The sequence below is a fragment of the Stigmatopora nigra genome, chromosome 21, assembly GCF_051989575.1.
Source record: "Stigmatopora nigra isolate UIUO_SnigA chromosome 21, RoL_Snig_1.1, whole genome shotgun sequence".
NCBI classification, from domain to species: domain Eukaryota; kingdom Metazoa; phylum Chordata; class Actinopteri; order Syngnathiformes; family Syngnathidae; genus Stigmatopora; species Stigmatopora nigra.
In genome coordinates, this window is record NC_135528.1 from 7,671,299 (window position 1) to 7,696,227 (window position 24,929).

Consider the following 24,929-nt stretch of genomic DNA (forward strand, 5'->3'; position numbering starts at 1 on the left):
GTCCCAATTGTACGTGCTTTAAAAAAAAAGGTGACGCAGGAACGTGTGATTTGGGTTACAAATACGGATCAAGCAGAACCTGAAAAAGCTCAAAAGTTGAATTCAGTTTGATTCACTTGAAATGTGCTCTTGTGTACTGGCTAAGAAATATCATACAGTGATTGTATCAAGTTAAAAAAAAAAGCCTAAAATTCCCAAAACCTGTATATAAATGGAAACAATTGCATTGAAAGTCATTGACGACATTTCCAGACAGAACTTTGACACAGTGCTTAGTCGAGCTGATAATAAATTGCGGTTATGTCCACCAATTTGTGATCAAATATGACCTTTTATGCCCAAAAAGTTCATACAGGCAGTTTATACTCAGACAGTCACGACTACAGTAACATAGTATATGATAAATAGAACAGTAGGATATGATCAAAGATGAGATCATTTGACAGAACCTGAAGGAGTTTGTAATGTGGTCAGTTAGTCGCCGAGGATGTGCAAACTGCGCGGAAGGTTTGGACACCCCAAAAAACCTGAGAAAGAATTGAGTTTTTTTCTTTTCTTTTGTTTTCCAAAGTGTGCGTATATGTGAGCAGCACGACCAGTTAAGAGGGTACACCAGTGTTAAAAAAAAAAGTATGTTACTGTTCTACTGATATAGAAAAATACATCTCTGCAACTTGCTTTTCATACCTATAAAAAAAACAAAAAATCCTTTCTCCAAAGATGTGTGCATTAAAAAAAAAACAAAAGCACCCGCAGAACCTGCCAGATTTTTTTTTGCCAAAATACTCTGGCCATACGACATTCCACTGACCCTCGCTACGCTAGCTGTATGCGTTTCCGTGACGTTTCTAAGGGTTGACAATGCAAAAACTGGAACATCTAGAATTGCTGCACTACAAGCAGTACAACATCTACCCATTTTTTTCCTTTCATTTTTTTTAAACATTCTTTTACATTGTCAATCTATCCTTAAACACAGGTTCTGGCATATTCTGAATCAAGTATACCCAACTTGATAAATCATGCATATAAGACTCAAGAATAAAATTAAATAGAGAATGTTAGCACTGTACTGATGCATTGGTTACTCTCAATAGTGAGATGCTAGTAAATTTGCTCACGTTCTAGTTAACAAACGGTGAACGTCATCGGCAGTGCTCATTGGTCGACGATATTACGTCCAATCCATTTTGAGACAAACGGTCCTCCAAAAATGGATTGTACGACCATCGCCGTCAATGTATTAAATGCCTCTAAGTGTGCTTGACCCCCAAAGTTGCCAATTAGACCATTAGAATCCTGCTACTGGTCTGCAGTTCCTTGGGGCATCCTCTGGATGGCAGTAAAACGTTTGTAAGGCCTGCAAAAAAACTAAAAAAAAATGGCAATTCGGCATGACTCAATTGGTTTGCCGGCTTGTGCTTGACAAGTCCAGAAAGTAGAAGAAGAAAAAATCCATTTTAGGTATGGAGAAGACGGCTCTCCAAATCCAAAGACTGTTTCAGTCAAGTCTTACAATTGTCTTTGCATTGATAATGTAGTCAATCAACATTTTTAGAACCTAAAAAGCAGCGATTTCAATCCATCAGTTCATCAGGGGAGGAGGGACAACAGCTTTTGTGCATATATTTTGGGTAGGAAGTCCTCATTCTTAGGAGTAAGTATACCCACCTGTGAATGAAGGGGAACAGATACAAATAAAAATAGGAAACAAAACCATACAAAGATTGTGGTTTTGCAGATTATTTTGGGTTTCAAGCGAATTCCTCGGACACGATGAATTTTTTTTTTTTTTAAATGGAGGGGCGGTCGGGGGGAATACTTTTTTTGCGGACACGACGAGGGACAACGAGGACTCTCAGGCAGTCCTCTCTTCAATGGTGGGTTTGTTACTGGGAAGGGGCTGAGCAGCGTACACACTTCGACTGAGGCTGTCCACGCTTTGGAAATAGGGCTGAGTAAGTGCGGCCAATGCAGATATCCTCCTGGATGGGTTGAAGGCCAGGAATTGCTGCACGGAAGACAGAAAAAAAGATGAAATTGAGGAGTTGTCGGGATGCAAAACGCCTTCAGTTTGAGGCCTTCTTTTCAATTTCTGTTGTCAGTTAAAAGCCTCAATGTACATTCTTAAATGTAAACATTGTCAATCATGTCAAGTCATTTTGAGTCAAAACAATGAAAATGGTCAAAAATTCAATACATTTTCAAAAATATTAAAAAATTGAGTATGTACCAATGAGATATTTCCTTTTTAATGCTAAGAAACATGTAGAAAATTGAAAAAAAAAATCCTAATAATAATAATATAATAATAATTCAAGTACAAACATAATTATTAATTTGTATATTGAAGTTTTTTTTTTGGAATAGTGATCAAATATAAACAATCCTAGAGCCTATTCCAGCCTATGGCAGGGCACCATTTCAAAGATGTACTACCATAGTACTACAATTTTAAGGTTTGCGTATACTCACCAATAAGAGGGCCCGTCCTTGCTCATCTATGTCAGGAACCAAGTCTTCTATTGGCTTAGCAGGCTGGGGCCTGAAGGCACTCTGTGGTAGGGCCACTTCTTGGGGCCAGTCTTCTGCCGAAGGTACCCCGACAACACTACATTGGGGGGGGTGACATCACACTAGACGTTAGGGTTTCTCCTCATTTGTAATCAGACGGATATGCGAGTACTTACTCGAATATTTTGCCCAGTTGATCGACGTCAGAGCTCCCACGAAAAAGAGGTCTACGAAGGAGAAACAGAGTAAAGTTAGGAATATGATCATTTCAATCAATTAATCTACTGCATAACAATAGCAATAAACCAAAAGGATTATATCTTTGTAACAGATTGACTTGAGTCAAATTAAACAAGAAATCATAGTTTCCACACTCCATTTTATCGCCTTTGCTAACACTAAAACGCCATTTTGATCGCTCATTTACCACTTCTTTAAAGCTCCCTGAAAGAAAAACACAGCCGCAACCACTTCCAATCACAGCCGAGCAGTTCTGAAAAAGCCACCACGCCAAAACGAGCAGCACTGATAATTCCCGAGAGGTCCATTTTTAAACCTGCTGTGCGGTTTGTCCGTGACGCCAACAACCAGTTTGGGACGCCCCGCTCAAACACAACGTGCCATTCCTTCCTCCATATATATGTAAAAAAATGCATTGGCATAAACTGTACTGCCTTTTCTATACACACACACACACACACACACACACACACACACACACACACACACACACACACACACACACACACACACACACACACACACACACACACATAAAGCGGGATGGGTGAGTCAGCTGAGTCATGCTTCCTCGGGTTGCCAAAAGTACACTGTCCCACATTCCGTCGCTTCAACCTCTGGAATGCTCGCGTTATGTGTGTGTGTGTGTGTGTGTGTGTGTGTGTGTGTGTGTGTGTGTGTGTGTGTGTGTGTGTGTGTGTGTGTGTGCGGTTGCACGTGAGTGTCAAGTTTGGTGGGAAATGTTTTGGAAGAAAAAATGTCTGATCAGATTCTTTTTTTGGGGGGGGAGCCATTTGAAAAGACATGAAGACATGCACACGTGCTGGAGGTTTTATCAATAGAAAAAGCCCTGAAGCGTACGTGAGTGTGAGAAAGTCAACAGGGATGAGAGCCCACCACTGACACAACATAACTCGACCTTTTGGGGATGAGAGGAATGTCAACAATGGGGCAGGTTCCTTTTCAAATGGGATCTGTGGTGTGACGCACCCTGACATGATTCTCGCCATGCAAATGTGGACTTGTATGATATTTGCTCAAATTCCTTTCTTTGCCACAACGTCGTTAACACAGCTATTACATTGAATTAAATGTAATAATAATGTGTTTCATGGTGAACGGGAACATTTTGAATTATTTTAATACAATTCCATCTATTTGAGATGGAAAGAGCAAGAAAAGAAGGATTTTTATCCTAAGAAAAGCATTTTTTTTGGAGGCAGTTGGACTTAAAAACAATGGCAATGGGCGGGCATCCATTGTTCCACTCCCATCTTTTTGCAGGGCCTCCCAGGTGCCCTTTAATCCCTAACAGGTGGCCTTTTAAAACCCACCTTAATCACCTTGAGAGCGACCGAGAGAGTGCGCACGTGGGCGTAGTATGTGCCTCGCTCCATTACGGCCTTCTCAAATGGCACATTTGCTTTTTAACTCGTTTTCTGCCACTGAAAGTGACAAACCGACCAATCTATTTGCACCGGCCAGGATTGACACAAACATTTTGGGGATAAAAGCAAAAGTTAACAAACAACTGCTCCTTTTGACACAAGACTTGCTACAATAGACCTCCATATTATTTTCTCTTTTTAAAGTTTTTAAAATTCAAAATAAGTTTCTACATTTTTGATTTTTTTTCCTTTTTAGTTGCATTATTTAATGTATTACAGTCCTAGTTGACTATTGGTAAGATTGTGCTAAATTGAGTGGTGGAGTGGTCACGATCAGCTTTTTTTTTTTGGATGAACTAACGATAGAAGATCTTTTGCTGTTAAGTCAGTTAGACCACAAACTAGCAATCGGCAAGTGTGTATCAAGAAGCGGCGTCTCAAGCCGTATGCTGCAACCACAGCGACTTAACAGTCATTACTGGAAGGCTTTGATAAGCCAACTGTAATGACTCGACTCTCCGTGCTCTGAACCGACAGACAAATGTCATTTAAGGTTAGGCAGCCACAATCAGAATCTTCTCGTACATTCTAGGCCACTTGCTCGGGTTTTTTGGGGGGTTTCTTGCGACTCCATTTGACATTTTTAATCTCACCTTCTCCTGAACATCTCAGCAAAGATACAGCCGACGCTCCACAGGTCCACCGGGGTGGCGTAACTGGACTGCAGCAAGACTTCTGGAGCTCGGTACCATAAAGTCACCACCTGAAAATATCACAGAAAACAAAAAGGGGCTGGTTTGAAAATCGATTGTAAGGCAACAAAAGTAGCTACCGTATTTTCCGGACTAGAAGTCGCCCTGGCCGAACAATGCAAAATTTAAATAAAAATATATATAAATAAGTCACACTGTAGTATAGGTTGCATTTTTGGGGAACTTATAGTATGGAAAAGACATGAATATAGATCTGGAGTTCCATTCTTACTTTCAAATGACTATGAATAGACTTAAAGGCCCCATTTTGCAGATCCTCTCATCTCCTGTTTCCTGCTTAAGTGGAAGTGAGGGCGGAAGGTGATGCAATTTGGCTTTAGACGGTCTACCAAAAGCTACCCACGTGATCCCAAAAAGTTATATTTGAAAATCTAGGGGCCTATACACTCAGATAGTCTGCATAATTATACTTGAATTTCCCGGAATGCTATTTTCCCCTCGTTTGTAGTGGGGTTTTTTTTGTCCATGGCATTAAGTATGCAAGTTTGCATATTTAAAAGTCAAATAAACTCCACCAGCCTTCTAAGAAAAACCACAAACGTGCATCCGGCTGCAGTGCGATTCAGTTATTCGAAAACCGAAAAAAATCTGCCCACAAATATGGCCGCTCACGCCCACACGCATATATAAATGCACCAGAAAAAAAATGGCGTGACACCCAAGTTTTTGATATATTTTGTGGTAGTTAATCCATTAGTTCTAGGACCGTTTTTTTGAAGGCATGAACTTTAACCTTTAGACATGACGTTTGTCACTTTGGAAAAAAGTATCCATCATTTTTCAATTAGGTCTTGTTTTGCGCCAAGACAAGATTTTATGGTGGTATTTTATAGCGAGAAATATTGGGGGCTTTCTGTTTTTTAGTCTTAGTCATCTTTAAATATTGCCTTGTACTTCATATTTGACTTAAATGGCGTTTTGTACATTTTCTGCGATTAATCTAGCAATCGTTTAAAGTACTGTTGTTGTTTTTACCCAAAACTTTGAACAAAAGATTGACTCAAATCAAACTTGGTAAAAGGCAGCTAAAAAGAGTACTGCAAGAAAAGAAGAATGACTGGTAGAACCCAGGAAGAAGGAAGTAGAGAGTCATTTCTGGAGCCTGCTGATGTATTTGTCTTTCTATTACTGGTTGATTCCCTTCTTCTACACGGAAATCCAAACACCAGAGGGGGGTCAAACAAAGCGCAGGCAGGAAAAACCTCAAAAGTTAGCCACTCTGTATGTATGTGTGTGTGTGTGTGGTGAAAGAGGCTGACTTCAGATTAAAGGACAACATTCTAAGAATTCCTTTCAGCTGAGCGCATCCTCCCCCTCACCACCCACCGACCAACCGACCGACACTGTCCTCCACTTTCACCGCTGAGATCTTTGCCCCGGAGGACCTCCGGACCTCCCGGGGTCAGACCTCCGCGGCCACCCCACCGACAAAAAAGGGCGATCGGGTGTATGCGTGCCAGTGTGTGGGCGTATGGCGCACCCACATTATCCTGGATGTATAAAAGCCAGTTCTCCTTAAAACATGCGTAAACATTCAAAAATAAAAGCTATGGATTTATTTTTTAGCAGCTGCAAAAAGATTGCAAGCATTTATTTATTCATGACGTAAAATCTTCAGGAAACGTTTGACGTATTATCAGTTTTGGAGCCCAACGCGATTACATTCCTGAGAGCAATTCGGCACAAATTGAAGTGCATCTGAGAGGAAAGGGGCGTGTCGGCAGAGGATATAGAAATAATTATAATATGAGGAAAAACCTAGTCTACGGCCAGTAGACCGGCAACCCCCCGCCACCCTAACTGGCTCTCATAACGCCACTTTCTCAACTTTCCCTCTTGTTTCGTAATTTACGACGACAACAATGTCGGCGCACCTGGCCAAGAAAGGACATAAAAGCGAGATTAAAGGCCAGTCGGATACATGGCTGGAAGGAAAAAGTGCTTGAGCGGCAGACAAACTGTGTACAGTAAAAGCGTCGGCTGCCAAAGTATGCGCAACGTACAGGAATGCGGCATGAGGCCCTCAGCGAGTGAAACAAAGACAGCACAGTCAGTGAGTGGCTCTCTCTCTCTCTCTCTCTCCCCTTGCGCTACCACATCCGCACATCATTAGCTGGAAAATTCCAGATATATGCCGTCATTTTTTTCGGGCGCTCCCACCGCCCCCCTTCCTGCTACGGACGGACGCAGCGGCATCCATATCCCGTTGCATTTTGCTGTGCGCATGCATGGTTTACGCTGGTTAGGATTCACACTCGGACGACTGCAGCCTTGCCAAGAAGCTGGGGTTTGATTAAAGGTCGATGGCCGCCATTGGTTAGCGGTGACCGGCTGATAATGTTGTCGATGGGAGAGTTAATGCGAAAAAACCATGCGGCAGCACCATTTAAAGCTTTAACTAGCGTTGCTTTAACTCGCCATGCTTTAACTAGCCATCCTTTAACTCACAATGCATTAGCTTACAATGCATTAACCCATCATCCATTATCTCATAAGGAGTTAGCCCACAAGGCAAAATAATAATGCAAAATTAGTATAACACAAAATGCATCAACTACAACAAACTACCAAATTTCATTAGCTAACATATTACTAACACCGGATTTAATATTTATCCAACACTGCAAGTTAACTCTTAGGCTGCGAATGGGTTAACATAGTTTAGGCCTTGGTAAGAGTGTAAAAGCAGTTAGCCGCCAACTTCATGTCGGCTTTCCAGTGCACGTTTGATATACGTGTGCGGGTGTACTGAACTCAATATGCTGGCTAAATGAATATTGTGGGGAGGATCCTTTGCTCTCAGCCGCAGACTAGGCTTTTTTCCTTTTTTTCCCCCCCATGTGGAGCTGTTTGAGGCGATATCTAAACAATCCCAGAGTGTGCTACACGTGCTTTCCTGATTTGCCCTCCCATCCCCGCCTCTTTGGTGCCTGGCTGCCTCTTCGCTCCTCATTGTTTCCGTTTACAAATAGCAGAAATGCATTGGAGCACAACCCATCAATTGGTGGAGAACCATTTCCTTATTAAAAATCAAAAATGTTGATCCTATCCTGGTAACAGCGATATATTAAAGACTAGTCAAAAAACAAAGTGATAGGGGCTGCAATCCAATTGGACAAAGAACAACTAACTTGCACATGACATATAAAAGGGATCATATTGCTTCCTCAAACCACCCATCAGAATATAATCTAACAATACATGTGAAGACAGCCTTGAAACTAAATCCTAAACATGGTCACATGATACTTTAAGCACGCCAGAAGCATTAATACCATTAGGTGGCGATGTCCTTTGAGACAATATAAAACAGTAAACCAGAATATTTGAGACGTTTTGATTGATTTTTGCCACCAAAAGCTGAATACAAGTTAGAATTCTTGATCTTGACGTCAGTTAAAGGGCTTCTATCTTCTTATAACTCCTGTTATTTTATGGTATGTCAGATTGACATGTCATCTTTGCCCATCTGCTTGTCACTCAAGGCACACTGAGCCATTAAAATACCATTAACAAAGCAAGTGGCCCCTCGGGACTACTAGAGGCAGCCTAATCGAGGCCTATGTACTAACCCAATGGGTGGTCTCCCTCTTACTTCTCAGGGAGCCCCAAAATATGCAAAATGTAGTCAAACGGTGCTTCAATGAACCCGTCAGTCATCTTCAACCATGCACATCTACTTTTAAATACACACATTTAGTGTCATAACCCAATGAATAGCATATTTACAAGTACTTGTTAAATTTCACGCAAAACCACAGTACGCAAAGCTTCGGTTACCATTCCGAGACGTAAAAGGTGTTTGCACCTTTTCTCCGTTGAGTTAAAATGAAAGTTTCACTTTGTCAGAGTGAAATGAAGACTTGACAAGTGTCACTTTACAAGTGCAAAATGAATCACTGAGAGAGAGAAGTGTCTAGTTCCCTTAAGCAACAGTAGTTCTCCATAACCCATCTGTCTGCCAATAACGGTGGCATTAGGTGACTAAATCCGCAACTGCTTTGTGTTGGGCAATGGAGGGTTGGGGGGGTTTAGATCGCCTAGAACATTTTTGTGTCAATTACAAGCACAAAATGGCCAAGATGTGTTTGGTAGATTGACGGTGAGGGAATTTGAAAGACAGGAACATTTATCTGGAACCCAACAGTTGCAGTCTACCGCAAACACTTGTATTATTGTGGCCTTTGCTGTATATAATGAAGGAAGGAAATGAGTTTGTGTGTGTGCAGTGCTAGCTAAAACGTTCAATTTGCAGTTTGTGGGTGCCAATGATTTATGAGTCAGCATTTGTGTCATTCAAAGCTGAAGGTGAATTCCCTTATTAAAATGCAACCTCAAAACTGGTCCCCTTGTCAGTCGGGAAGGCCTAGAAGAAAAAACCCATTGTAGAACATGATGTAAATTGGAGAGTCTTGACTGGGAGAATGGTAAGAAAATAGGGCTGGATAATTGAGGACAAAAAAAGGACTGATTTACATTTAGATGTCTCATCTCTGCCGAATTCAAGGACTTCTAAAGAGTGCCGCCGTCTCCGTTTTATCTGGTCATCAGAAACCCAGAAGCTCAGAGAAACGACCTCAAAGTGGGAAAACCGCGTTTTGCCATTGAGGAATTGCTAAAGACGGACACTGGGAGTCTAAACTCTTACTTTATGCTAAAAAGGTCAATCATGGAGGGGTGGTTGTCCCAAGGTAAGCAACTGTAAGGTCAGATTTGGACTCACCACAGAGGTGAGCGCCATCTGGAAACTGTAGATGCGAGCCAGACCAAAGTCAGCCAGTTTAATCTGTCCTCCACTGGTGACCAGGATGTTCTGGGGTTTTAGGTCACGGTGAACCACACGGTGCGAGTGCAGGAAGTCCAGACCCTGGAGCAGCTGATACATCATATCCTGGAAAACAAAAAAAAACACAAAAAAACAATGACGACAATCTTGTTGCTTTTGTAAATATTGATTTTGGGTTGATCGCAAAAATCACTAAGTACTACAATATCATGCATTTCAGAATTCTTTTTGATGTATTTGAATAGAGTAGCTAGTATGTATTTTAAATAAAAGCTCATTGACTGTGTTAATGATGACTAAAAGTGGAATCATGGCGAGTTAAAGCATAAATCTAAAATGGCTGCCAGTGACATTGACGGCGATAATATTAAATCCATTTTGATTTGGAGGGTTGGCATTGGCATAGATTGGACACCTATGATGGCCAATAGTAGCCAATGACTTCAAATTGGCGTCACTAAAATAGCAGTTTGGTAGCAAAGGAGTTAAAGGGGGGGGAGGCCTGCGTCTTTTCTGGTGGACCATGGCAGATGTTTGATAACTGACACACACACACACACACACACACACACACACACACACACACACACACACACACACACATACATACACAAGGCTTTGCTCTCCACAAGCACGGAGCTCTGTTTCCTAGCAGCTGCTGCGCTGGAGTTAATTGGCGTTCCCTCTCATTTTATGACCACAGGCTGACCTCAGAAATGGCCATAGGCACTGAATCAATAACGCTTGAGCTAAAGTAAACTAGCACTGAGGAGAAAGCAACTATGTAAAAACCAGCTTGGACTTGTTCCTCCCAAACTGAATTGCTCCTAAAAACAGGTCTTGCACCTGTAAACAAGTAACGAAATGCTGATTAAAAAGAAATTGTGCAAAAATAATAACAACAAATATTCATAGTCCAACTTCTATCCATGCATAATCTCAATGCACATTCCCATCTATAATATAATAACGTTTGGTGATGTATACATGAACCAATTAGTCAACCAAGCGCAAAAACAATCCACTGTCAAAATAATGATCTAAGGCAGCTCTCATTGGACGTATATTGTGTGTGTGAAAGCCTTTTTTGGGGGAGTCCAGAGTGTCTTATCCCAGCCTTTACATTGCCACTCTGTCCTGTAAACACACACACACACACACATGCCCCCCTTAGCACAGCAGTGTCCCACCCTCCCCAAAAAGTCCCCAGCCAAGACCTCACAAGTGACATGGAGCCGAGCCCACCACTCTATTCACGGGTTGACCAGCTGGTGAGTGAGTCAAAGAGGCCTGCACACTCAAGCAGAAAACATTAGCAAGCGGCGCGGGGCAGGCAGGAGACGGGGCGCCCCGCCGTGTACTGCCCACGTCCCCGAACCGCAGTTTGTATACACACAAACCGCGTGTTCCTTTTGTCCCCGTAAACACGCTGCGCAACATTTCTATTTGTGCGCACCTCCGTTAGCCGGGGTCAAAGTTTGCGCGTGCAAAAAAAAAAAAACTTGGTGTGTGTGTGTGTATCGGGTAGGAGGAGGTTTTTTTTGGGGGGGTCGCGAGGGGGCTCCTGACCGAGGGCAGGCAGGATGCATAAACAGACCTTCCTTTCTACATCTCCATCCAGCCATGACCTAGTGCGGAGGGTAGCAGACAGACAGGGTCATAGAACAGAGGGAGGCAGTTGGTTATTTTCTGTGTGTGTGTGTGCGCGTATAAATGTGTGTGTGTGTGTTTGTGTGTGTGTGTGGTGACACAATAGCACCCCCAGTCAGTTCCTCTCTGCTTTAAATAACCATTTCAGCATCCTTCCTTTCAGTAGGGTTTGCTAGTAAACACTAATTACCTCACAAGTGTGACTCTTGGACAAACACACAAACAATGATGGCCGCCTTGTCATGGTCAATCCAAGCACCTTTCTTTCTCGTACTATATCAATTGACACTGGAGCTAAATCGTACCCTGACAAAGAGGAAAAATAGTCCAATCCAACCATGGATAAAATGTCTGTTTCCAAATAAATTCAACGATTCAATACATCTAAATCCAAAAGAGGATAAGATGGCACAAAAAGGCAACAGGTTTGACCCCCGCCCCCCTCACCCAACTTGAAAAGAGGAGTAGCAAGAGGAAAAAGTAGTCACAACATGGCTTTCTGGGTATGCTTCCTTTTCTAATGCAAATGTGCCAAAGGCGGCCATATTGTTGATTGTAGCCAGGCACAATATGGGACATCTGCCGGTTAGCGTTAGTGTAATTCCCTCCCCATGCTTCATTAACCTCCCCCTTTATAGGCTCAGAGAATAGAGCTGTGGTAGCCTAGATGACGGAGAAGGGCGGGTGGGTGGTTGGTACCCAAGCGCCGTCCGGGGCAGGCCCCGGACGGACCCAGGCGAGGCCAGGCGCGCCGGGCCCGGCCGGCCGGCTCGGACGCTTGATGTGCTTCCAGCTCATTTCATTCCTGGAGGAGGGCCTCTTTCATCAATGAGCATGTGGTGGGTCTTGAGGCTGAGTGGGTGGTGGGGGCAGAGGTGGACCCACTGCTGCCGGGGGGAGTGGGACGGCCCGTTGCTTAGTGTCAGGTGTTTTGGGGGACTTTTAAAAAAAATTAAAAAAAACATGTAGGGATCTTAATTTTTTTTTTTAATTATTTAACCGTGGGGAAAAGATAAGTGCTTTAAAGTCAGATTAAGTTTTGGAAATGTTCTTTTGGCTGAACTGGTTTTACATGGATTTGTTAATCACTCAATTAGTTAAAAAAATACTGAAATAGGACAATAAACATCTGACTATACTATTAATCATCAGAATTTTTTGCTTTTTCACATATAGATTCCATTTTTTTTACTAAAATTTCGATCCGTTTATGCGTACATACTACGTCGACAATATTACTGAACATTTACAAGTTAACTTGACCCTGGAGGCAGGAAAATAAAAACTATAGCGATACTCTACTTCCGTGAGTTCTCCATTTCAAAACTGACACTTAAACTTATAGGCTTTTAAAAAGGATATATAACTGCCTGGTTTTGTCCACGTTAAATCGCAGGACCTCGGGCTTGAAACACGATTAAGAGACCTTCAAAAAGAGTGGTTTGTGGGAAAGATTAAAATATAAAAGAAAGCAGTCAGGCTGGATGTTAATGGCGCGTCCAGTTCCGACCTTTGGGCAAATTGTAAGTAAACACCGAGTCGAGTAACCGACCGACCGAGGGACTTCCTCGGGATCATAATTTGTGCCACCAGAAGTCAAACTTTGAGGTCGGAATCAAAAACGCTTTGGAGTTGGAGCGTTTCATTTACACTCTTGTTTTTCGAGCACCGACGTGAATCTGGCCAAAAAAATTAAAGGAAGGCTGGGTGAAAAGGGAGAGCCTTTAATTTGGAGGCCTTTTGCCACATGTTGCCGGCCTTCCAGAACAGAACGCCCCGCTAGTTGGGCTTTAGCAAAGAATTCCAGTCTGCGTCGTTCGTGGCTTTGCTCGAAAAAGTTCAGTCGCGACCAAACAGACGTGTCTGTGGTCCTGCCAGCCGCACAACATCAGCAAAGATCTCCCTTTGGAGCTAAAATAGAAGCTCAAGACAAAAATCCAAGAGGAACCATGCTTTGATTTTGATAGCCGGCGAGTCAAATTACTGTATTTACTCGCATATAAGCCATAACCTTAAAAATTGCCTTAAAAATGGTAAGATTTTACAATTTTTCTCTCTAGTTCACAATTTTCACATCAATATTCCTGCTTCTAATAGTGAGTATTAATCTGTGAATTATTTTAGATACCGTATGAATCAAAAAGATTTAAAAAGGAGGTCAGGTGAGCAGTACAACCAGGAACTCTGTCCATAGTGCTCTAGTTTGTCTTCCCTAAGCAAGATGGCGGCACCCTGAGCATATTTTTTCTTGAATTTCTTTAGTAGACGTCAAAATAAATTTAGTTTTGCGTTTTATCACTTTATCTTTTCTCTATTTTGAAATAAATGACCATATCAGCCACATTGTTGTAATTATGGCGTTTTGTCTTTGTCGCCATGCAGTTTTGTGCCATAGTGTTGATTAAGTCATCCTATTTTTTGTTAGAAATATGCCTGAAAATACAGTAGCAGTCGACGGTCATTACCTTGATAGTTTCTGGCGGCACACCGGGGTCAGGGGCTTTCTCTAGGTAGGTGGTCAGGTCTTGTTCCACGTGCTCAAAGACCAGAGTGAGTTTGGTTTCGCGGTTAGTCCGGGACACCGTACACACATCAAAAAGCCTGTGAGAGGATAAAAATCAGCCATCAATACAGCGGATTGTGCTTGGCTGGGCATACATAAAAAGGACACACAGGAGGTTAAGTTTAACGCTTGGTGTTTGAATTCGCGTGTGACGTCAGCAAAATCTCATGAGTTCTTCTCGCATGGGATGAACATCCGCAGGATTCGGTAAGTGAATGGGTTTGGCTTTTTCTTGGGTGTTCTTGTGTTGCTTTGTGGTGCTTAATGTAGTTTAAGTTAGGGGAGACGGTGAACCTGGTGATGCGCTAAGGTAAAAAGCTATTTTTTTGGATTTCTAGAACATGATTTAAGTTGTTTTAAGAGCAAAGCTTGGAAAAGATTGACTTAGCATTAGCTGATTTGCTAACATGGATGGCAATAGCCAGTCAGTTTATATAGTAAAACTGACATTTCAGAAAAAAAAAATCTTCCAGCCATTAAATATCAGAAAACCCTAAATGTGGGCATCGACTGTGGTGCCAAAGTCGGCAACAAGCCAAAGCCAAGAATCCCCACGATGTCAGCAAACCTGCCAAAACAGGCTTTGGTGAAAAGCTCAAACAAAAACTATGCCGTGAAGCCTCAATAAAAGCAGCATTCCTCCTCAGCTAGTTTCAACAGTAAACTATCTTGTCACCAAAAGACTGGCGACCAAAAGACCGGCGGCCAAACGTCCAGCGACCAAACGTCCGAGCACCCTCTATAAGGCAAACAGGATTAGACGGGGTATAAATACAAGGATGCTACTGACAAATTCGGGATAAAAAAGTGAATTTATATAAAATATTTGCAAGGGATCGAGTACGAGAGGTGATTAGTTCAAGGTATCAGCAATCGGCGCAATGTCAAAGGATAGCCGTAGCCGTGGCTTTAAGGTTAAACGCCCCTCGCCGCTCGATTGTCGACTTACAATGGGGGCTCTCAGCAGACACCCAACATATGGAATGAATAATGGAGCTCATTACCAACATCCAGGGGTTGCCGGGAGTCTCGCACAAGGCCCACCGCGCACCCTGGCGAGCTAGAGCTGCCTGATTAGATCGTTGGGCTTAAACCGATTTCAATGGCAATTAAACAATTGCGATAGAGAATGTGAAATCCTGAAAACTTTTTGAAATGGTGGTAAATTGTGTTTTAAGACAAACCATTTGGGACATTAAAGTGCATGGCGTGCTAGTATGAGGTCCTTTGAGGACTTGCCCGTTGAAAAATTCAGGCAGAGATAAATGACTGGTGATTGTTTAAAGCAAAATGGCCTCAGCGTGGAATTGACAATGGAATTTAAAAAAAATACAAGGGGTGAAGTATGGGACAAATGGGGGAGGAAAAAAATGGAAATTTGTAATGCTTGACGACGCCAGAAATGATTGAAATCCTGGTCAAACTTGGAAAATGTGAGTTTTTTTCTTGGGATTGATTAGTATTACTGGAAAAGGAATAATAATATGTGGCCAAGACAAGAATTAAATATTAATTCAAAAATATAATAGTCCCCAGGGGCTGCCAAGGAATCAAAATGAGTATTTAGTCCACACATAAACATATTTGAATCCCCAAACTTACCTGACGACATTAGGATGCTCAAAGGCCTCAAGCTGCCTCAGTACTGCCACCTCCCGGATAGTCGAGAGAGGCATCCCCTCTTCCTCCGTCTGGACCCGAACTCGTTTTAGGGCAACAAATCGGCCCCCGTTTTTCAAATCTCTCGCCTTGTACACTTTTCCATAGGCACCTTCTCCGATCTCCGCCACGGGTTCATACTGCGTACCAATCGTCTCTTTGTCCATTTTGCCTTAGTTTTCCCCTCCTCTCTTCTTGAAAACAGTGCGGGGATTCCCGGCGAGGCTGACGAGCCAGACTTTCTCACCAAGCCATATTCACGGGGGAAAGCGGCACGGGCGATGCCTAAATGACAGAGAGACACGGATGGAGGTGGACACCATCTTTGTCACAGTTGGTCAAAATGTGCCCCAGGTAGTAATTACGGCACTGTCACCATGTTTCATTCCGACTATCAGCAGTGTCGTTAAGTCCCAACTCGCACTCCTGTTCCAGTTACGCGTCATTAACTTATATCCTCCTCCTTTAACAATGGTAAAACAACCAAAAACACACTTAAACGTCAGCGTTTTATGCTAGCTTCATGTTAAACACTGGTGCGTTCAAAGACTCGCGTCCAAGACGCGAGCTGGCCCAAATGTTAAAGGGAATTAGAGCCAATTTGATGATAACAGGCCAAAAATAAAATACTTGTCTCGCACTTGGCTCGTTTGGAGTGTTGTTTGTCGATAACTTCGCTAGGTCCGATTTGAGTTTACTTTGCTTGGAGCTCAAACTTTGTCACTGAGGCCACCCAAACGTAACGAGCACGTGGCTGTCTCCAGGCTGCATTGTCTAAACTTCAACAGCCTCAAGTCCTTTTAAAACGCAGAAAAAAACTCACCTTTTACAACTCACGCCTTATTTAACAACTTCCATAATTGCACTCGCCACGCTTAAATTCTCAAATAACAGCCACGACTGCTGAACCGATTTTAATTGCTTAAAAAAATTAAAATAAATTCAAACGCTGCGTTCAAATGCTCACTTTTGCTCGGATAACATTACCGGAAACCGAGGCTACACTTAAAGGCAACTTTGGTATCACATGGAGCACAACTTTCCGTGTTTACCTCGTTTAATGTTGTCAACAATATGTCGGCATGTCCGCTAAGGTGAGGAGGCACTGTGGTCTCCGACCGAAAAAGCAGTCGCTCAAACGCATCCCCTGTCCACTGTCCTCCATGCGGGGGCCACACAGGTAGTCGTCGGACGGTGCATGCTCTAACCCCCCATCCCTCAAACTGCACCAGCCCGAGCAGGGACACACAAACGCGGGGAGGAGGAGGCGGAGGGTGTGGGGGTGGAGGCGACGGAGGAGGAGGAGGAGGAGGGTTTGTTCGAAAGCTCGCTTCAACCGGGGGTACGCGGGACAAAGGCAAACGCGTGATACAAGCCCTCCGAAGCCACGCTCCTCTTTAGATTCCCCCCTTTTTCGCCAGCGTATATCCCCCAAACAGGCCCATGCCGCTCGGCCGTGTGAGCTCCGTCTCCGCCTGGCTTTCCCACGCCGGCTGAATGTGGCCTGACCCCCTTCAGAGAGGTTTGACACGGAGCGGGGACATTTCCGCATTCCTCCCCGACTACAAAGGCACACCGCCTCCTCTTTGCTCTCCCCTCGGCCTCCTCGGCGCTTTTACCATTCATAGTCCTTCTCGCCGGCGGGTTTTGTCTCCCGTGTCAAACTCCGGAGCGCCGCAGGGGTCGGGGAGGGGGACGGCGGAGGTTTATTGGCTGGACGGCCACACTATCTATCTCCCCCGAGCTGCCATTGAGGGCTCGCGGGGGTAAACAATGCGCCAGCGGGGTGTTGCGATGTGTGGCGCTCAACCTGGATGTTCTCCATGGGGTCAGGTTCAAGGCCCAGGGGGACTCGGGTTGTGACTTGGGGGACGCTCCTCTGCGCCGGCGGTCATTTGGAAAAAAAAGTTCAATTGGGCCAACGTAACAAAAAATGCTAACAAGAGGGTCGTTTCCGCTAAATCGTCAATTTTGGCTAATTTATGTACTATAAAAATACTACAGTGAGTGATGTTGAAATGATGGACAGAAATCAAAGACTTGATAATGACATGAGATCCAAATTTGCCTTCCGTTCTCAACTTGACACTCCCTAACCTGGAACGCCAGATTGATTGTTCCAAATATCCGCTACGATTATAATACTTCATCTGGCTGAGGTCCAACTGATCCAATTTTTCCACAAAAAAACTCTTCAAAAGATACAGATCCTGATTGGACGACGGTTCAACCGTCCTTTTTTCCATCATTCATTGATCTTCTTTGAATGAGGAAATGAATTTTATTCACAACAACATTTCATAAATGGACCTATCTCTAAAGAATAAAGACCCATTCTTGCAATCAATCCTCGTCGGCTCCAGCACCCTCTTGACCTTTGCAATGCACTTTGAAATGAAGGTCCACCAATATCTGAACTGCCTGCAAACATGTCCACCTTAGTTTGGCCTCTAAATATCATTTTTATCAAAATTAATCCCACTATCTCAACTCCATTCACACATTAACTGCCATTGCCATTTATCACTGTCAATTTAGCATTGCACTGAGACAGTTAAAAATGTAAATGTCTATGCTTCTGCTTTTTCTGAAGAAACAAGCACACCTTTAAAGAAGCCGAAGCCAATGTTGACTGTGAGAAAATGTGCGCGCGCATGAGATTTTTCAAGTTACATTGATATCAAATGTAAAGGAGTGGCTCTGTCAAACAGCATTCCTCTTGGCGAGGGACGCCGGTGGCAGATTCTCACAACACGGGGCTCATTTGCCAAAAGCCGCCTTGCAGCAACATGCATTCTGATTCATAACTGCCTGCCTATGGGAGTGTTTTAGATCTTTGATAGACTATCACTGACCATATACACTTTCACACTTACTGGAATGACTTTCTCTTGTTTTGATTTTTTTGGGAGATTGCAACGCGCCCATTTCCATTTATTTGAATGCACTTTTTCAATATGCATGTACAAGAAAAGATTATATCATCAATCCGTAATACTTTTCTTGGCTTTATTAAAAGGGAGAACCCCCGAAAAAGTCCCCCCTCCCGGCCCCCTTCTTCTCCAGAAAGTGATTATCTTTCACAAGATAAACACAGACTGTGGAAAGTCGATAGAAAATATATGACATTGTCAAACAGTGACATGGCCGTCGATGTGGGAAATGATATCCAATGTTGGCTTTCGCAATGTGTTAGCGTAAACGTTTTGAGGTATTTTTACCACACACGGCGTTGATCATTGTTTTGTTTTTTGCAAGCCCGAGAAAAGAATCCCTCGTGCTAATATATTCAAGCCGGGGAATGGCTATCAAGAAGGATTTGCCTGCAACAATGATGAGGGAAAAATATGTAAATTTGCACATTTACAGTAATTGCTACATTGTGAGTTGTGTCTTTTTCATGCTAATTTGTCAGCGTTTTTTTACAACTGGAGCTAGCAGTTAGCTTGTTCTTGTGTCTTTTTTTGGTGATGTTCTCATGCTTTTGCATCTTACACGGCCTTTTATTTAAATAATTTGACACTAGGGCTTGTTACACTCTATACCACATGTGTCAAAGTGGCGGCCCGGGGGGCAAATCTGGCCCACCGCATCATTTTGTGCGGCCCGGGAAAGTCAATCATGAGTGCCTATATTCTGTTTTAGTTGTAGTAGATACTAAAAAGTTTTTTTTTTCAGTTAAAATGTGCCAAAGTTGTCATTTGGCTTAATTTGTCTGTCCGAGTGAATAATAGAAAGTTAACCCAAAGTGCAAAGACAGTCGCTATGTGTGTTTTATTGTATCCTTGTGTGTGTTTCTAGGGAGCGCGCGTGTGGCAGCTGCTCATCAGCTCAACCAATAGAGAATTACAAGGCTCCCGTGGGGGGGCCGCAGAAGCCAAGGAGGGGCAGGTGACTTGCAGTCGCTGCCAGATCTCCTTGCACACGCTGGCCTTGGCAAGAGAGGAGATTGATGGTGGTCTTTTTTTCGATTGGGCATGTCTTTGCAACAGGTAGTGTGAAAAAGAGCCAGAGTCATTTAAAAAATGAGCCTAAAATGAGTCATTTGATTTCTTATGGTGGAGTGTGTGGCGCACGTAAAGCAAAGGACCTTCTTCCCTTGTCCTCGTCGTCGGTCCCTCCGCAGGCCCCCAGACACAAGCCTCTTTCTGTTGGGCCATCGCTATGACAACCAAGCCACTAGCTAGAGGAGGCGACATAAAAACCTGCTCTTTTGCCGGGGACACAGGAACACCTGCCGCCTCCGGAGATGGGGAGGGAGGGCCAGAACTGGACACACACACACATGGACACACACATAAATCTCAGTGGAATATGGCATTATTAAATAAGATCTGGTTGGTCGGGTTTGTCATGCGGGGTTCAATCATGCGGGTTGAAATACAAGGCTGAAAAAGACAGTATAGATGTGTTATGGTGCTTTACTGGTCACCATGGTAACCAATTTAGTAAACCCAAATTATTGCCACTTGGTAACCGAGGTGGAACGGTCAACAAACACTTGCCAGCCACTTTGTTAAGTATGATATTAAGTTGATTGGAATCCTGACAAGTAGTAAAAAATGTTTTGTTTTGTTCAGTTTTTAGTGAATGGTCGACGTCAAATTCTTTGACCCAAAAGAACCTTGGCTGCCGTTCATTAAGACAATGAATGATTAACCGAAAGTGCCATTGTCCTCCCGGTTCCAGCTGTCTCGATCCACTTGGATGCCCCTGGCCTCTGTTCAAGTGACACCCGCGCGTGGGTGGAAAACTTTTGATATCAACCGTCATGGCATAGTGTTTTTTTTATTGACTTAACACCACGGACTGATGAAATCAGATGTTTATTTTCCAAACATGAAAAGCCTCAGCATTATGATTTCACAAGAAGAATTCCTTATCCGCTCATGTCTTTTCATACAGGAACGATGCTATCTTTTATTTGGGGAGTGTATCTAGTGCTAACTAGTAAAAAGACGTGGGAAGAAATATTGCAATAAAAGCAAAACTTATACTGTATTTTGGGCATTTTTTGATCAGAATAAGACAGGAAAAAAGTGTGACTAAAAGCAATTTACATTTATTATTTGGCTTTAGTCATTCAAATGAATTCCACAAGCTAGCTTGTATGGTAAAAGCTAGCATTTGTAGTTTAGCAACACTGTTAGGCCTGTGAATAGAAAAATACAATATTAAATCGTTCATTTTCTGTACCAATTATCCTTATACTGGTTACAAGGGGTGCTGGAGCCCAGCCAAGCTGACTTTGGACACCCTAAATCGGCCTCTAACTCATTTAGGGGCAATTTTTAGCGTCAATCCACCTAGCATGTATGCTAGCTGGATGTGGGAAGAAAAAAACCCACACAGGAATCTCAAAACCCACGTAGAATTGAACCCTCACTCTAACCACTCGCCTACAATTGTCATTATTTGTAAAATTCACAACTTTTTAAAGCATTTCTCGTTGTTGAGAACAGCGAGCTAATGCGCTAGCTTCCCAAATCTTTAAAAGATGACGCAGATATAACGTTTTAACATCCATTTTTGATGAATATGTCGACTTAAGGGCCAAAAAGCGAAAGGCTAAGCCTTATTTTGGAAGACTTTGAAAGTGAAAATGCAATCCAAATGTGGAATGCCGCGAATAGCGCCTTCCAAGCGTGTCTTAGCAGCCAGTTTATTGCAGGAGTGAACATAGAGGTGGCTGTGTCCATTGGCCTCTTTATACGCACACGTGCCAGGCCAGGCCAGCACAAACACACGCCAGTTGAGTTTGTGAGGTAAACAGCACATTTTTCTCAAATGTGCGCCTCGGATGAAAGGCGTCTCGCGTTTGTCGGCCGACGGGGAAATGGCTTATAAACGTGGCCTTTCATTTCTGCGCGTGAGCTCAACATTAACCAAGGCATTCCACACTTTACGTTCAACTTTTGGGGAAAAAAGCTAAAATAAACATAGTTTTAGCTCTTTAAAAACTGAATATTCATGGCTTTTAATCCATTTATTTAAAAAAAAACTAAATATTATATCTAAAATAAATAAATATTGATAAAAATTCAAATGAGCGCTTTCCAAACAGAGTTGCAATCCATTTTAAGTGGGAGGGTTGGCATCACCCCAATTGGATGGAATAAGCATGCAGTAAATGAGAACATCTTTTTAATTGCTGATGTTAATCTGGTTCTGAAATTCAAAACCATGTTTTCAAATGATAGCAATCAAATGAGCAATTATGTTAATTGACTGAAATGAATTGTTGAGTGTGAGTCATGGCCGCCAGTCGGTTGGTTAACCCGTTGGCCATGATTTGTTGACTACTTCCACAGAAGAGGATCTGAGTTACAGACAGCCAGAAGTTGACATTGCCTTACTTCCTGTCATTGGCTGCATGTCACATGTCGAGTGCGTGGGCGCCAGATAATGGAATGCGTTAAAACTTGGGTTCGGCTCCTTCACACACGCGCAAAAAACACTCCAAAAACTCACAGCTGGGCGCATGCATGTGTCTTGCATTCAAGGAAAAAGTACAAAAAGGTCACCTATATGTTTTTGTTTTGACTGCACAAAGGAAACTTGCAGATTAGCATGAATAAAGTGACTATAAGCTTTTAAAAACCGACTGAAAAGTGACACCAAATCAACAGGAAATGATCTGTTCCACATAATTCATTCCTCAATTAGAATTATTCTGCTTCAATCAATGTTATTTTAAAACACTTGTTTTTTTTCCACGTCATTCAACACATTTCCCCTTTTCATTCATCGTTATTCCGCTTCATTCAACTTTCAGTCCAAATAATTCCACTTCATTCAACATTTATTCCACTATTGAACTTTATTGCAATTATTTCAGCAATCATCATGATTCTATTAATTATTATTTTTATCACTTATTCCACCCTTACTCTCAACTTTATTCCACTTCACTCCACTTTATTCCACTTTACTCCACATTATTCCACTTTATTCCACCCTATTCCACATTATTCAATTTTATTCCACTTTACTCCACTTTATTCAACATCATTGAATACAATGTATTCCCCATTACTCATTTCTTTCAACATTTTCCACATCATTCTACACTATTCCACATTACTTAACTTCAGCCAACATATACTTCCACACAATTTCCCCCTCAAACTTTTTCCACATCATTTGCCTTCACGCACCAATACTCCACAACATTCAACATTATTCCACTTCATTCCACACTCTTCATCACTATTCTATGTCCTTCAACATTATTCCAATTCATCCAACCGTACTTCGGATTGTACTCGGATTCAACAACATTGCGGATTATTTCACTTTGGCCAGCAACACTGTGCATGATTTCACCCGATTCAGCATTTTTCCACATGATTTTACTTGACCGTTAACATTTTCTAGTTATGAATGAAGTTGGCTTCCTTATCCTGCCTTCATGAAAGCAGCCGCCCTCCCTTGAAAGAGTGACAAAGGTTAAATGCGGCGGCGCTGAACAAAGTGTCATTCCTGTGCAAACTTAAGTGCATGCACACATACACACACTTACACACACACTTACACACACACACACACACACACCCACGCAGTTTGCAACATGTGCATCCAGCGTCGCTAGTTTCCGTCTGTTATAAATCTTAGCGTGTGAATGGAACGTAGGCGTCCAATGGAAGCGCTCGCACGCCAGGCCGACGTTCCCACCCCACTTCTTTGCCTCCGAGCCGGAGTTGGCTTTCGCTTTGACGGGAATCAAAGTCCATTTGTTGAAAATATACCGCACTCGTCAGAGATATGCAGGTCCGTATCGCAGCGGGCCAGTGACACCCAATGTGGCCCCACTCTAACGACTGCACCACACTCATACACGCACTACTAGTCCACGTGCCAATAAAGTGGCCTTGATGTGGGCTGCTGTGCTGTGTCTGCTAAGAGCGCCTGCAGATGCAAGCCAAGGCTTCCAGTAAGCAGCAATGATGGCGAGGATCAACAAAGGAGAAAAAAGTTCGGGGTTTGAAGGACTTTTTCGAAATGCACAGTCATTCCAGTTCAGGTCCATTTGTCCAAAGTGAAGTGAGGTTCAACCATGTGACCAATGTTAATTAAGGAAACATAATAATCAAGCCTTCAGAGGAGTAGGACACTTTGTAATCAGTTTTTCCTTTTTTAGGTCTCCAAATTCAAAACCTGACATACCCTAGTCTTTCCAGTCTTGCCTCTTGGAATTCCATTGTAGCCAATGGCAACGAATGGGTTAATACATTGTTTATTTGAGTTAATATGTAAGTTTAGTTTCCTACAGCGTGTCAATCCTGCTGCAATTGACGTGAATTGATATCTAAGAATTAGTCTTTTGAATATTACGGATCAATTATGGGAATTTAACGTTGTTTCATGATGCATTTCAGCTTCTTGAACCCATTGACGGAGATGAACGTCTAATCCATTTGAACTGGGAGGCCATTGTTCGGTTATAAATGATTCACAGCCAGCTTTTTGAAAAACAATCAATAGAGAATTAAACCTTAAGAATCACAAGATCAAATAAAAGAAAGCAGGATGCCTTTCAAGTGTTTATATCTTATCTCATGGCATCACAAGATCAGGAAATGATGAAATGATAAATAAAGTTAACTTTCCGAGCTTTGATTCTAATAAAATGCTGAGTAGGAAAGTGGTGACGTCGAAGCGTGGAATGCTGTACAAATTGTTGGCTTAGTCTAAACCAGTTAAAGAAATTCACTACGGATGACTTACTATAGTATTATGGATATGATGGAGACGGTACAGTGGTTCCGTCTAGTGGTGAAATTGCAACTCGCAGTTGGCTGCACTAGTCTTACCTTATTATGATTGAAACATTTGGCCACTATTTGCAATTTATGACCTATAAATATCTACAATAATTCATCCACTGCTTTTAATGTGATTAATCTATCATCAGATTAATAGTATTTAACTTTTTTAAAGCTCCAGAGATCTTTTATCAGATTTAACTTGAGTTAAATCAAAACAAAAATAAATTTGTTTCCACTAAGTGACTCATTGATGACCTTTGACCTCCATAGCCTTTATCAACTCATCTGCCAATGACAGCGAAAAACATCCAACTAGCAAAGACAGCCATTATTTTCCACACAAAATATTACCCAGCATCCATTGCAGCATTCCCCAAATTAAATCAGACAATTTTCAAAGAAAAAATCATTTAGTTTTTTTTGATATTTTTCCCTTCCCAGGGCGATGAAACCATGTTGCCGGGCAGAGTATCTTTTTCCTCCTCACATACTTCTAACAAAACAAAATGTCACACTAACAAGCGTGCCGTCTGTCCCTTATTTTTTTTTCTTCTATAACCAAAGCAGATCAGTTTACACGTTGACGTT

The 24,929-nt window shown here is 42.4% G+C and overlaps 1 protein-coding gene across 2 annotated transcripts; it reads right to left on the reverse strand.

The window, feature by feature from the left end:
• Nucleotides 1-96: 96 nt before the first annotated feature.
• Nucleotides 97-17,048, reverse strand: cdk6 (cyclin dependent kinase 6). Of its 2 annotated transcripts, none has more exons than XM_077743789.1 (8): nt 16,626-17,048; nt 15,517-15,858; nt 13,817-13,952; nt 9,639-9,806; nt 4,796-4,905; nt 2,691-2,741; nt 2,476-2,611; nt 97-2,011 (listed from the first exon to the last, which is right to left on the reverse strand). In XM_077743789.1, the coding sequence occupies exons 2-8, from the start codon at nt 15,738-15,740 to the stop codon at nt 1,859-1,861; spliced, it is 978 nt and encodes a 325-aa protein (XP_077599915.1). In that variant the 5' UTR covers nt 15,741-15,858; nt 16,626-17,048; the 3' UTR covers nt 97-1,858. The 2 variants fall into 2 exon arrangements, with proteins under 2 accessions (XP_077599915.1, XP_077599916.1); XM_077743790.1 differs by lacking the exon at nt 16,626-17,048 and adding an exon at nt 15,950-16,344.
• Between the last annotated feature and the right edge of the window lie 7,881 nt (nt 17,049-24,929).

Coding starts and splice junctions, on each gene's coding strand:
- cdk6 (XM_077743789.1), bottom strand. CDS start 15,740: ATGGACAAAGAGACGATTGGTACGCAGTATGAACCCGTGGCGGAGATC. Junction 9,807..13,816: donor TGCCGCCAGAAACTATCAAG/GTAATGACCGTC, acceptor TTTGTTTTCCAG/GATATGATGTATCAGCTGCT. Junction 2,742..4,795: donor GCTGAGATGTTCAGGAGAAG/GTGAGATTAAAA, acceptor TCTCCTTCGTAG/ACCTCTTTTTCGTGGGAGCT.